This window comes from Phyllostomus discolor, chromosome 6 (genome assembly GCF_004126475.2).
Source record: "Phyllostomus discolor isolate MPI-MPIP mPhyDis1 chromosome 6, mPhyDis1.pri.v3, whole genome shotgun sequence".
NCBI classification, from domain to species: domain Eukaryota; kingdom Metazoa; phylum Chordata; class Mammalia; order Chiroptera; family Phyllostomidae; genus Phyllostomus; species Phyllostomus discolor.
Genome location: NC_040908.2, coordinates 74,426,147 through 74,440,251, shown reverse-complemented (window position 1 = coordinate 74,440,251; position 14,105 = coordinate 74,426,147). Strand labels below are relative to the sequence as shown.

The following is a 14,105-nucleotide window of genomic DNA, read 5'->3' as shown; positions in this document are numbered from 1 at the left end:
TCACACTTGAGCAAAGATGTTCTTTTTGATTTTTTAATAGAACACTCAGGAAGGACTGTGTTATAACGGTGGTATCACCAAACTGTAAAGGGAAGACAGGACTATTTAACTCACTGTAGAGAAGTAATTAGTAGCTATTTGGGAAAAACAAGTGAAGTTGACCTGATCTACATACCAGACAGGAACATTATATGTTAATAGATAAAAAAATGAAATGTAAAAAAAAAAACAAGCCATAACAATGAAGAAAATACAGATAACTATCTGGCTGACTACTGAGGGGAAAGGAATGCTCTAAATGTTAAAGTAATGGAAAAATCAGAAAGCAAAGGAATTGACAGAGCAAGGATTTGACTGCATAAATATATAATCTTCCATATGTTAAAAAGATCAAAAGAGGAATTAAAAGGTAAACTAAACAACAGGTTGTAAAAAATACTAAACATCTAAAAATGGAACAAAAGGCATAAAAATAGTTCATACACATGGAAAGAAAAACAGCCAAAAAATACATGACTAATATTTTGCTTTCTTTACACCAATAGAAATTTAGGTTAAAAAAGCTATTAGATACATTGTACTAATTCGAATATCTAATAAAATTTAAAGAATGAGAATGCTTAATGCTTCCTTGGGTGTGGTTGGTATATGCCATCTTGCACTGTTTAGGAGGTATGAATTATTACAACATTTCTGGAGTGCTGTTTGGCAGTATGTATTTATCATGTTTAAAATGTATTCTTTGTATTGTCATGTAGTTGGCATCAAGAAAATAATAAGAAATATTTAAATTGATATTTATTATTTTCCAGATACTTTGTATAATAATTCATGGAACTGTCACACCAGCTCTGGATGGTAGTATTGTTATTTCCTTTCATGGATAAATAAGTTAAGAAACATAGGAGAAAGTTACTTGTTTAACTTTATTCAGCTGCTAAAGAGTAGAGTGAGAATTTAAATCTAGCCAGTCTGGCAATAGACACCCTGACTTGACTCACATGAGAAGGTGGCTATGGGGGTTTTATAATAAAATACATGCTATAAATTATAATTTACCCATGTGAAGGAATATTATATGACAATTAAAATGATGATGACAAAGATTTTTGTGATGAGGAAAAATGCTCACTTATGAAGTTGGGAATACAGTATATGAAATTACTTAAACAGCATCTTAGATATTTGAAAATATATAAAATTCAAGAAAACATTCTAAAATATTATGCATGTTGATATTATATTCTTCTTTTCAGTCTTCATTTTATATATTTGCTACAATTGGCATACATTGCTTTAGATATAAGAAAACTTTTCAAAATAAAGAAGAAAGAAATTAAAATATTATGTAAAGGGAAAAATGTTATCAATATCAAACATAACACTAAAAAATCCTCAGAATTTCTACATGCAAGAAATTTAATATTTGTATTTCTAACATATACTTTATAATTAAGGTATCTATGATATTTCTCAGAATAACTTTTCTTTTGGAAATAAATTTCATAATTTTATATCTTCATCTTTTAAATCCATAATAAGTATGTCAATAATTTTATATATACATATACATAGAGCAGTACAAAATCAGCTAATTTGTATACTGGAATCTTCACATGTTTCATATTGAAAGTCAGAGTTAAATCATCAGAATGATGAGTTATCTCATAATAACTTCATCTCTTAGCACACCTTGAAAATTAAAACAAAACAAAACACTCAAACCAATAAACCAGTAATGATCTTTACAAGGTTGTGTCAATCTTAACCAGAGGAAATAACACTTTTTATTCTACCCTAGATAAGAGAATAGATAGTTAATAGTAAAATGTGTGTGAATGTGTGTGTGGGGGGGTTGATTTCAAACCACAGAAGTATTCTAATTTCGTTATGAACAGTTGGTACTTTTCATACATACTTATCCCTTTTGTCTCTACATTATTGATTATTATCTCCTAGAAACTACAACAAATGTTTGGTGATGTTATTTATAAAGTTTGATGTAAATGGTTTGGCAACTTAGTCATTAAGTTTTATCTGGGATTTGTCCCTTTTTTTTTTTAGTATGTAATTGGTAAGATAATTATTTTGGGCTGAGTGGCTACTTTAATCACCCAGTAATGTTGAAGATAATCATTCTTACCATCTCCATCTTGGAATGAGCAAACAGATTTTGAGACTTTTAAGTAACTTGCCTAAGGTTGCATAGCTTGTCAAGGTGCAATCTGGAATGCCGACCCAGGTATATATGTCCCAGAAACCAACTTCTTTCCATGATGCTGTGCTTCCTCAATTCTGCAAACCTAGGTGTCTGGTATAAAAGTAAAATGGACCTGAACAACAATAAAATAAAAAAGTAGCATGGCATTGTTTATGAAGAATTCAGACCTGGTATATGAGCCCCAATGAACACTTCTCACCTATTCTAAATAGGTCTTCTAAATTTGTAATTAGTAGGATAAAAGTTGGGTTGGAGTCAGATTGAAATTCAACACAGATTTGAGTTCATTGAGTCTGTTTCTGTCTGGAGTATATGCAATTCCCACTTTGTCTCTCCCTTTTCCTAAAATAAACACATATGGGCATGTGAGTGTGGAATCATGCACATATCCACATGGCTATTTCTCATTAAGAAGTATTGATGAGCGCTTGCTAAGTGCTAAGCGTTGTGCTGGACTTTCGTGATGCAATTATGCAAAAAGTATACTTAGTTCCTAACTTATGAAACTTACATTCTGAAGCAAGAAGATGGATGAGAGAAATAATTACTGGATCTCTCTCTCTCTCCCTCCCTCCTATAGGAGTCTGTCAAACATATCTCAGTATATTGCAGATTGTCTATTCATAGAATAACAATTTCCTACAAATACTGTTGTCCTCAACTTTGTTCTTGGAGGCAACCTTTAGTAGACCAGGCCTAAAAAACACCTGGCTCTCTTGTATTAGAAAACTGCATTACTAGGGATTTCTTCTGGATGCTGAAATCCATTACCTTGAAATTTTGTTAATTGTATTTGGCTGAAAGATTCAAGAAGAATTGGTGACCACATTAAGGGATATGAAAGTATCCTGTACCATTTCTAAAGAATATCCTGTACCATTTCTTCTGTGTGCCAGAAGATTTTTAAAACATCTTCATAAGACAGGTATACTTTTATTTGAAAGTTTTAGCTGAACCTGTCTTATTCTGTTTTCCAGAAAAGCTTGTAGAAGTAGAATCCTAAATATGCATTGTGGACAACTACCCCTGACACTTTTGGTACTTATGTTTATAAGCACCTCAGGTAAGTAATATTCACAAACATATGTCATTGGTAGTCTAGAGGGAATATCAAGGTTTTGAATTTTTTATGTGGAAGTGACCATTGAGGTTGCTGAATTCATTAAAATTAGTGATTTTAAATTTACTTTAGAGGGTTGCCATATTTTTGGTGTCTGGCATAGAGAATAAAAATTCATAGTGATGAGATCAAATAATGAATCACATGGGTTTACTGAAATGGAAAAGATTTGGCCTTCTGAATTTATGTAGAGAAAGCAGGATGTAAAACTTACATCCTGAAATAAGTTACATTTGTCTGAGATGAAAATCTGCTTTATGCTGTTTAAAACCAAATAGGTAACATCTGTCTTTATTACTGATTTTCAAAAAATTTTACACAACTTATTTCCTTCCCAAAATGAAGGCAAAGATCCCTTTTAATTCATGAAATGCAGGGCAGGATGTAAGTGGAAATACCTTGTAGATCTTGAGAAAAATTTGAGAGTTAAAACAACTATACTTCTTAGGGTAGGGAAGACAAAAAGGTTTTATACCAGGTCAAATACCAATTTTAATTTATTAGCAGTGACTACTTGATGACTTTTATTGAGAAAAATTCTGAGGCCTCATCGGGATTCTTTGGAGCAGAGTTCTATGATGGATTAGCAAGGTTTGTTCCTGGCTTTTGGAGAGAAAGCAGGGCAACAAATATTGATCTGCCTGATTCTATTATCTAGGAAAAGGAAACATGTGAACCCATATCCTCTACTTCAAGAATGGTTGTTGAGATGGTGGAGTGAAGCTACTGATATTTTCAAGTACTGATACAGGTTCAATTTGGGGATATATTTACTTAAATGGATCTATGTATTGTTGAGATCCACACAATGCAATACTATCCAGATATTGAAGAAGGTAGATTTGCTCTTCAGAATAATATGTAATGATCTGTCAGAAACTGCTGAGTGCAAAAGCAAGGTGTAGGACGGTGTGCATCATGGATCTTCCACTCTGTAGATATACACTAATAACCTTGCTCCTAGGTTACAATAAAAACATGTTTCAGGTTCAGAAATAACCATACAATCTATTTCATTAGGTTGCTAAGGTCCCAGCTCTCTGTCCTTTAGGTGTTTGAAGAGCACCTTCCATGGAGGGTTTACTCTAGGACAGGTGTCCCCAACCTCTGGGCTGCATACAGCTAGTACTGGTCCAGCCCATTTAGGAGCCAGGCCATGGAGCCGGAGGTGAACTTGAATGTAATGTGCTTGAATCATCCCCAAACCATCACTCCATCCCTGGTCTGTGAAAAATTTTCTTCCAGAAAACTTGTCCCTGGTGCCAAAAAGATTGGGGACTGCTATTCTAGGAAGCCATGACCATATTCTACATGTAGGGTTCATTTAACCCAGTTAAAGCTAGATGACAACATCCCATTATGTCCAAACTCAAGACAATTTGTGGGAGTGTCTTTTGTATAGATTCCATATACCTTGAACTCAACATTTCTACAATAAAAATCACTTTTTAGTCAACAAATGCTGTAATGTTAAACATGAGTTGATATCTGTAGCCATTAGCTGCCTGGAGAATGGGACTTTTCAACTGACAACCATCTACCCCTGGGGAGAATGTATTCCAGGTTAAGCTTCTTCAAATGATAACTACCTCTAAAGAGAAATGAGTCATATATATGTCTATCAAAAACACAGGATGGGTGTTTATAAAAGCCTTTTAAAGATTTGCCAAGGCCTGGAAATAACCCAATGTTCAGCATCAAAAGAATGGATAAACAGTCAAATGCCAGCACAATTGATACTACAATATGTAACTATGAAAAACAGAACTAATCATTGCTGCATGCAGCCACATTGATGCCTACATAGACATAATGATACATGAAAGAATCCAGAGCATGTATTCTATGGTTTGCTTACTTTTTTATATGTATATATGTATCTCTAAAACAGAAAAAATTAAAATGTTAATAGTCTGCCATCTCTTTGGGTGTCAATTAAAGCTAACACCCAGATTTATACATGTATCACACCTTCCATGTTGAAATACTGAAATGTAAAATAGAGATTCTATAACGAACACCACACATAAAGTTTATCCTCCTGTGCTTTGCGTATAATAGCTTTAAATGTTTTGAAAGAATGCTTCTACCATCTGAACCACTTCCTCTTTACATTGTGGTTAACAACATTGAGATAAAACCTGACTGTTTTTTTCAGAAATAAACCCTAACTACAGAAAAGACAGTTTCCCTATGCCCTCAGGGAAATGCTCTACTCAATTTAAGGATTATCATTCTCAAAATGAGTTTAAAGGGCATCTTGGAGTCACCCAAGGACAGAATATAGGAAAGGTCCATTTATTTATGCTGACTTTGAATTATCGGAAATACGAAAGGAGGGGAATGATGACCCTGTGTAACTGAAGGGGTCTGATAAATTTTGAAATCCAGAGTTCCTGGGTTAGCTGAAAGACAGAGGTGGGGGGTATGGAGAGAGGGGGGGGGAGAAAGAGAGAGACTGAAACTCAAAGAGGGGGAGTGACAGATAACCAAGTATGGAGTAATATGAATTAATTCTTTATTAGCTACATGGTAGAGAGAGAGTAAATTTGCATGCACTCTAAGCTACATGGAAGCATCTTTAACCACCTCCATACCTACCTGGGGAATGGATAACTGCGTAGACTGTCAGAGTGCAAGATAGGTGAGACTTATGATGTAAATGAAAATCTCTGAAGTCTCTAGGTTATTGTTTTCTTTTCCGTGGAGACTTCTCTGCCAGGGATGTTTTTGGAAAGGCACGGCAACACTGTGTCTTTTGTGGCTTCCCTTACAAGGAAGTTGTCATGTGTAACATTTTCTTTTAAAAGATTACATTACATTTATCTCTCTTCTAGCTATGGTAGATTAAGAGTTTGGGAGAAGCTGTTGAAAGCTTTGTCCTCATTTATGTTCAGAAAGTGCTGTAGTGTTGGAAAATTGTCTATGTTACTCTGTGTTTGATTTTTTTTATTTTTCTAATTTTTTTTTAAGAAACCTGTACTCTACGTCCTCATATTACTGCTGTTGAAGGGGAACCTTTCTATTTGAAATATTGCTTATCTTCATCTGAGCATGAGAATGAGCCAACCACCATAAAATGGTACAAAAGCAATGAATCACATGGACTTGTTGAGTTAAGCTCAAGCAGTTCACCCAGAATTACTTTGCATGATTATGTTCTGGAGTTTTGGCCAGTTGAGTTGGATGACAGTGGATATTACTTTTTCCAAATGGGGTAAGTGTCCTTTCTCTTTGTGTTAGTGTATTTCAAAGCACTCCATAACTTTGTTCAGCAAATCAAGTATACAGTAATCTGGAAGGTAAGATAACCCATAAATTTTTCTCCCCAACCTGGAATAAATGCTTCATTATTGAAAGACTAAATTTCATGTTACCCCTGTGTTTATATTCTTAGTGATCTTAACAAAATGAAAATAATGAAAGGAGATTACCTTTAAATGATTTCTTTTAGGAGATTTTTACCAAAGATAAGTGAAGATTGAATGAAATTCATTTTAAAATTCAGCTGTTCCTATTGTCTAGCACTACTGGTCAAGTGAAACAAATGGCTAGGGCTTCATGATATGAACATGTAGTGAAGGGGGGCATGTCTACTTCCTGGGTGATGTCCTCAGTCTGGACAGCGGGGTTGGAATTGGTATGAATACATCTTAGTCTACTTTTCAAGGGTTTGTTGAGGGCCAGGTGGCGGTGCTAGTGAAGGATTTGTATGTGTGGCAGCCAGTCACAAAGCTATAACGAGAGCCAGTGGGAGAGGGAAGCACAAAGTTTCTTTGCACAGTCTTCTCATGACAACCCAAGACTGTCAGGATGCTCAGAATCAGAGTCATAGTTCCATGAAATGAGAACCACTAAGTAAATGTATCAATAATTATTACTGAACTTCGTCTTTGTTTTATTTTAATTGGTGTTCAAGTACAGTTTTCTGCCTTTTCCTTGGTTGTTTCCTTGGTTTCTTTTCATATGTTGTTTGATAAAATAGGGAAGGAGTAACGGGGAGAAGGAATTTTCTATGTGATGGACTGTTAGCAAGAACATAGATGATAGGGTTATCTGGTACTTTTGTGTTATATATGTACTTATCTATCTGTGCATGTATGTATTTTACAGATATTTGAGACCAACTTGTAGAAAATAGCTCAGGTTCAGGAGAATGGTTATGATGTCTAATTCAGTAGGTTTTTTCATGAGCACCCCTGAAGCGAGTTCTGATCATTATCAACAGTATTGTTAAAAGTAAAGTGAGATATCATAGTGAAACCTTAATATCACTCTTATGGTTTTACTGAATGAGGTCACTTTGGTTTGTTTTTATATATAGGAACTCCCAGGAGTCTGAAAGAAAATCAAGAACTCTTTTTTCAATCAATGGATTTTATTTATTTTATTTTATTTTTTTTTATTTTTTAAGATTTTATTTATTTATTTTTAGAGAGGGAAGGGAGAGAGAAAGAGAGAGAGAGAGAGAGAGAGAGGGAAACAAACATCAATGTGCGGTTGCTGGGGGTCATGGCCTACAACCCAGGCATGTACCCTGGCTGGGAATCGAACCTGCGACACTTTAGTTCTCAGCCTGCACTCAATCCACTGAGCTATGCCAGCCAGGACTTGGATTTTATAATGAATTTTTAGAACAGAAGATTCCAGAAATGGGGCACAACTGAGTCTTTTTTACATTAAGATAGAATGAATATTCCCTTTGGGGTAGAGAGAAAGAACCTCTCCCTAATCTTGATTGAAAAAAGGCATGATGTAAATGAACAAAGTATTCAGGGCAGGGCAGAGAAAGCAAACTGAGGGGAAGAGCCAGTCATCTACTACCATTCCTTGTAGACAGATAGGGGCAGAGGGCATTAACTGTCTCTGATATGGAAGATAGAGAATACATCCTGCACTAGGAAAAAAGTGGGATCATGAGACAGAAGTAGGTTATCAAAAGTGTGCAGGGACAAGGAAGAGGCTGGGAGAGGAGGGGAAAACAAAGGTGGCTTACTGAGGCTAAGATGATAAACTCTGAAGGGTACTGGAGACTGATGAATAAGATGAGACTAAAGTAATGATGGAAAGAGCAGCCTTAACAATGGTTTTGAAAAAACAAAAGGTAGCCTGCATGAGAGCAGGTAGTTTTGGACACCTGGGAACCTTGAAGATACAGACTTTTTAAAATATAGTGCCACCCTGTGTTTGTGTGTATGTGTGTACACATGTGTCTGTGTGTACTAATTTAGGTGAGCAAGGCTTTGAGGTTACATGTGAGATTCATCAGTGACCAGACCCTACTCCTGGAATTGTCTCCTTAGAACCTATTTCCTTAATTTTTCAGGATTCTATTGCAAGGATCAAGTATCTCTGGAGACAAACACACTAATCCTGTAGGGAAAATCACTTTGTCAGATCAAAGTTTAAAGAGGAAATCCACCAAGAAGGGAGTGGATACAGGAGAGTTTTTGATGAAACAGTAAAGAAATAAAGGCAAAGAAAAAAAAGCACCTGTGAAGCCTTTGTCATGTTCTAGGATGACAAGCAGCAACATTGACTTAGTAAGGGGTGTGAGAAAAGTGGGCTAGAGTTTCTTAAATCCCTTCCATGTGTCATCAGGTGTGGTTCTTGCAACCAGGATCACTGGCCCTGACAGGGATGTGGATGGTCACTGCTTTGGATCCCTTGGCCTTAGCTTCACACCAGTCTTTGAGATCCTCCTAGCACACAGCATGCTGCCTTTTTCAGCATTCTGGGGCAGTGCCTTGGATGTGGAGACATTCTTCCAGTTAGTATATGTTGAGTGTTAGGACTCAGGATTGCAGAGGTAGAAGGCAATATGGCCTGATAAGTTGGGAATATGCATGCACTTCATTCTTTGTAAACAACTTGACAGAAAGACTGGAAATATATCTTTTTCCAGTACAGCAAGGCCCAAGTCAGAGAAAAACATTACAGTGTTTAATATCTTTAAACCTTTATTTCATAGAAATGATACTCATGAATGGAGATTAAATGTCATCAGAAGAAATAAACACAGCTGTTTTGCTGAAAAACAAGTAATTAGTATAACTGTGGAAGTTAAACGAGCTTTGCAAATACCCTGCGGTGAACATAGTTACTATAAAAAACTAGTCAACAGAACGTTGTTATATAAGGTAATGCTTTTAAAATATTTTAACTTAAGACTTGGTAGAAAAGACAAAATTCCAAAATGAGGGTCTGGTGGCTATGGAGCATTTTGTTCTTATAACATGTGAGTTGTGTGACCTTACACAGCCAGTGGCTATCTCTGAGTGGGTGCCCTCTAGGGTTGCTGTAAGGAGTTCTGTACACAAGGCATGGAACACAGCTCTTGACCGATATTAATGTTCCATAAATGATAATGGCTTCCTCTCTTTTATCCATCCTTCATTTTTCTTCTTTTTTAATAAATTAATTTTTAGGAATACTAATTTAAAGATTTTCATTTTCTTATACCACATATATTTAAAATTTTTAATTCTATTATATATTTTTTATTATATTACTTCATTTTATAAAATTGGAAGATAGAAAAATGAATAATGAAGGTGGAAATCATAATTTCACCAGCCAGAGACTGTTCTCTTTTTTTTTCTGCATAAACATCTACTTTTAAAAAGTGGTATTATTTAATGGCTTGTTTTGTTCCTTTTTTTTTCTTTGTTCACTAAAAAGTATATTGTGATCATTCCTCCACATCTTTAAACATTCTTTCAACCATGGGATTCCCTTGTGTGTATACTTGTATTTGACTAATCCCCTGTCATTGAACATTTGTTAGTTTCTACTTTTGGCTATTATTTATAAGGCTAAAACTCTTAGCATGTACATATGATTTTATCATCTAACCAAATCCCTAAAAGTACAATTATTGGATCAAAGGCTATAGGCATGTTTATGGCTTTTGCTACACATCAAACTCCTCTCTAGAAGTAGACCAGTTTAAAGCCCTCTTTCCCTATGCAGCCATTACTGGAAGGAATACTCTAGAACATGCAAAACTTCTGTAACCCTTAGTGTGTTTCCCTGTATTTCTTTTCTTAATAATAAATTAAACATTTGTATATATTTGTTGCCTCTTGATATTACTTTTTTGTGGATTGTCTACTTTCTTCTGTTGATGCACCTTTTACTTGAGTTGTAAGAACTCTTTTAGACAATACTATAGAGATTGTACACACATATTTATAATATATGCACTCACATGTATATTACATATATACATACAATTATGCACTCACATGTATATTATATATACAGATTTATATATACACTCACACATATATTACATACATGCCTATATATACTCATGTGTATATTATATATACACATGCACACATATACTTATGTATAATATATATCCACATGTGTTTATACACTCACATGCATATCATACACACATGCATTTATACACACATATACACATGCATTTATACACACATGTATATTACACATGCACATACATATATATATACTCATATATTTTTATATATGCAAGCATTTATATGCTCAATGTATACAAATATAATATATAAAAATATATAAATAATATGTATGTACTCACACAAGACAAATTATATTCTTCCCTTAGAAGAACAAACCTGAAAAACATGACTTAGTTGTGGAAACTTTGAAGAGCTATGAGAGAGGGTGGTCTGAACAGAATACCTTGGGAAAGTTGAAACTCTGATCCTTTTGCTTGAACACTGTTTAGTTGTGATTTTTCAAGGACTGCTCTCATGCAAAGTATTTTCTAAATGTCTTGAGTCAGTCCCCGGTTGACTTGACTCCATTTCCTGTCAAAACTGTACATGTTTGACAGTATATATAAATTTGAGGTCATTATAACAGGTTTTAATAAATCCCAACCTGTAGATAGTTTAATTTAGAAAACAAATGGATAAAGGATATTTTTTTAAATCATTGTTCAAGTACAGTTTTCTCCCCCCTACTCCCATTCCAGCCCACCCACCCAACTCTCCCCCCTTCCCTCCCATTACCCCCCACCCCTAGTTTTTGTCCGTGTGTCCTCCGAATTTGTTCCTGTAAACCCTACCCATTCCCCCCTGAAATTCCCTCTTCTCTCCCCTCTAGTCACTGTCAGACTATCCCCTATTTCAGTGTCTTTGGTTATATTTTGCTAGTTTTTTTGGTTTTGTTTTGTTTTGTTGTTTAGATTCCTGTTAAAGGTGATATCATGTAGTATTTGTCTTTCACTGCCTGGCTTGTTTCGCTTAGCATAATGCTTTCCAGCTCCATCCATGATAAAGGATATTTTTAGCTAGAGAGTTGACCTCAGGTTTAAGTATTTATAGCCTATTTACAGATCATGACCTACCTGAGGAGAGGGGAGCAAGAAAGCTAAATTAGTAAACAATTGATTGGAAAAATGAAGAGTCTTTGATATTTTAATGGCTTGGAAAAATCAGTCTGGGTTTATAAAAAATTGGGGTATACAGAAACAATTTACTGATATGAGGTACACATGTAGAAGCTTCACAAGCCCGTTCTAAACCACCTCAAGGCCTGGCCCTGTTGCTACCAGCTATGGCAGATTTAAGAGGGAATTCTGTGGGCAGTAGTTTCTCCTCATTCGGCATTTGCAGGAACAATGGCATCAGGATTAGCAGTTTATTTCCCATTTTCCCCATCTGGTTCTTGGATTGCTTCATAACCTATCTGTGGGTGATTGATGGCTGGATTGAAGAAAGTGTCTTTTTGTTTTTATCAATTCCTGTGACTTAGGTGGAAATTTGAGAGAGGTGTTTGTGTGTCTATAGATTTGAGTATTCTTGATGCATTTCTAATCAATCCACTGTCTTCTGGTAGAACACATCATGTGAGTGAGTAGTCTGCTAAGTGCTCAGTTCTGTGGATAACTCTGCTCTCATACTCACCATCCACCCCCAGGATAGTGTTAGATTGAAAGTGTTATGAAATGGAATTGTGTAGAAAGTTTTGACCCAAGCAGAGATTTTTTTTTGTAGTATGTTGTTGTCTTTCTCCCTCTCCCTCTCTCCTTTCTTCTTTCTTTCACTCTGTCCCTTCATCTCTCTTTTTTCCCTGTTCCCCTTCTTTTCTCTCTCCCCCTTCCCCCACTTTGTCTCTGTAAAAGAGAGTTTAAAAGAAAATGATGAAAGCAGCTATAGTGTTCCCAACATTCTACTCCCTATCATGTAATATTAATAATTATAGTGATCATAACAGTAATGGGACTATATTTTGTTTTTCCAGTAAAGGCAGTGCTGAATCACTGGGACATTTACTCAGAAATTGCTGGTTTTCTTTTAGTTTCCCTTTTTTCTCTGAAGATCTTTAACTTTAAAATTTGAATTATTGTAATATGATACTTATTTTACTTAAAATATTTTAACTTGTTATTCTTATAAAACAGAACTGTGAAAAGATAGAGAAGAATAAAAACCCATCCTTTCGGAAGAATGCAGAGCTCAATGATCGGGGATATTACACCTGCATATTTTTCCTTTATCATAATGGAAAATTATTTAATGTCACCAACACCTTCAATATAACAATAGTTGGAGGTAAGAGAAATTTTAGAATTGGGAGGAACCAAATGTATCTTAGTAAAACAGATTATTTTCTTCTAAAGTAGTACAGGAAGCTAGAGGCAACTTAGTTGGAGTTGGGACCACATTATTAGTTCAAATAAAAGGGTCAAAACCATTTTGGCATTATTCACTATGCTTAAAGATTTTTTTTGGGGGGGGCAGTAATTAAAAGTCCATAAAGATCAACCTCCCATGAATCAGCTATCTTATTTGGTGTTTGAATATATTGTGGGGGCATTTACTATTAAGCATATGCTTTCACTCAATAAATATTCATTGAAAATGTCTGCATATAATAAACTACTGAACACTGGGAGGGAAGGGAAGCAGGGAAATATGAGATGAGGTAAATAATACACTCTTCTCAAAGAATTTGATTATAGTCAGGAGAGGTGATAAGCCACATAGAGGTACCATAGTACAGTTGACCCTTGAACCACATAGGGGTTAGGGATGCTGGTCGCTTTCCCTCACTGCTCCCCAACACATACTGTGAAAAATCTGGGTATAGATTTTGGCTTTCCCCAAACTTAACTATTAATAGCTAGCTCTTGATAAGAAGCCTTACTGATAACATATATTTTGTATGTTATATGCATTGTTCTCTATTCTTACAATGAAGGTACAGAAAAATGTTAAGAAAATCATAAAGAAGAAATACGTTTATAGCAGTTATTGAAAAAAATCTGCATATAAGTGGTCACGTGCAGTTCAAACCTGCGTTTATGAACCTGAAATCGTCTATGAGGGAGTCCAGTGTGAGAACAGGTTCAGGAGGTGCTGTCCGAGCTGGGTCTTAGAGACTGACCATAGTAGATGGCAGGAGGGCATGCTTGGGACAGAGCACTCTGAAAAGAGAATGTAATGGGCACAGGTGTGGTAGTGTAAAGGGACTGTACATTTTGGGCTGACAGCTATTAATCTGGTTTATCATGAACCCAGACTCTACATAATGGAAAAACTGAAGCCTGGGTTTTAGAGTGATGGAGACCCTAGAGGTAATTTAATTAAACCTCACTCTGAAGATTTCCTTCATATGGTATCACTGGATCATGCAGTCACTTTTTGAGAACTACCATGGAAATTACCAAATTATACAGGTACAGATTTTAATATTTGATTGTTAAGAGTCATTTTTCCCATTGAGTCTAGTATGCCTTCATGAAGCTTCTCTTTAGTAACTCCA

At 35.4% G+C, this 14,105-nt stretch overlaps 1 protein-coding gene across 6 annotated transcripts in view; it reads left to right on the top strand.

Moving 5' to 3' along the window:
• IL18R1 (interleukin 18 receptor 1) overlaps positions 1–14,105 on the top strand; it is a 46,106-nt gene that overhangs the window by 5,053 nt on the left and 26,948 nt on the right. For 5 of the 6 annotated variants that reach the window (XM_036028348.1, XM_028516197.2, XM_036028346.1 and 2 more), the window contains exons 2-5: positions 3,199–3,284; positions 6,315–6,558; positions 9,313–9,481; positions 12,742–12,892. In XM_036028348.1, the coding sequence (XP_035884241.1) occupies positions 3,227–3,284; positions 6,315–6,558; positions 9,313–9,481; positions 12,742–12,892 (622 nt within the window). In that variant the 5' untranslated portion in view covers positions 3,199–3,226. Of the gene's footprint in view, positions 1–824; positions 859–3,198; positions 3,285–6,314; positions 6,559–9,312; positions 9,482–12,741; positions 12,893–14,105 lie in introns of those variants that run through there. The other variant, XM_036028347.1, reaches the window with a different exon arrangement.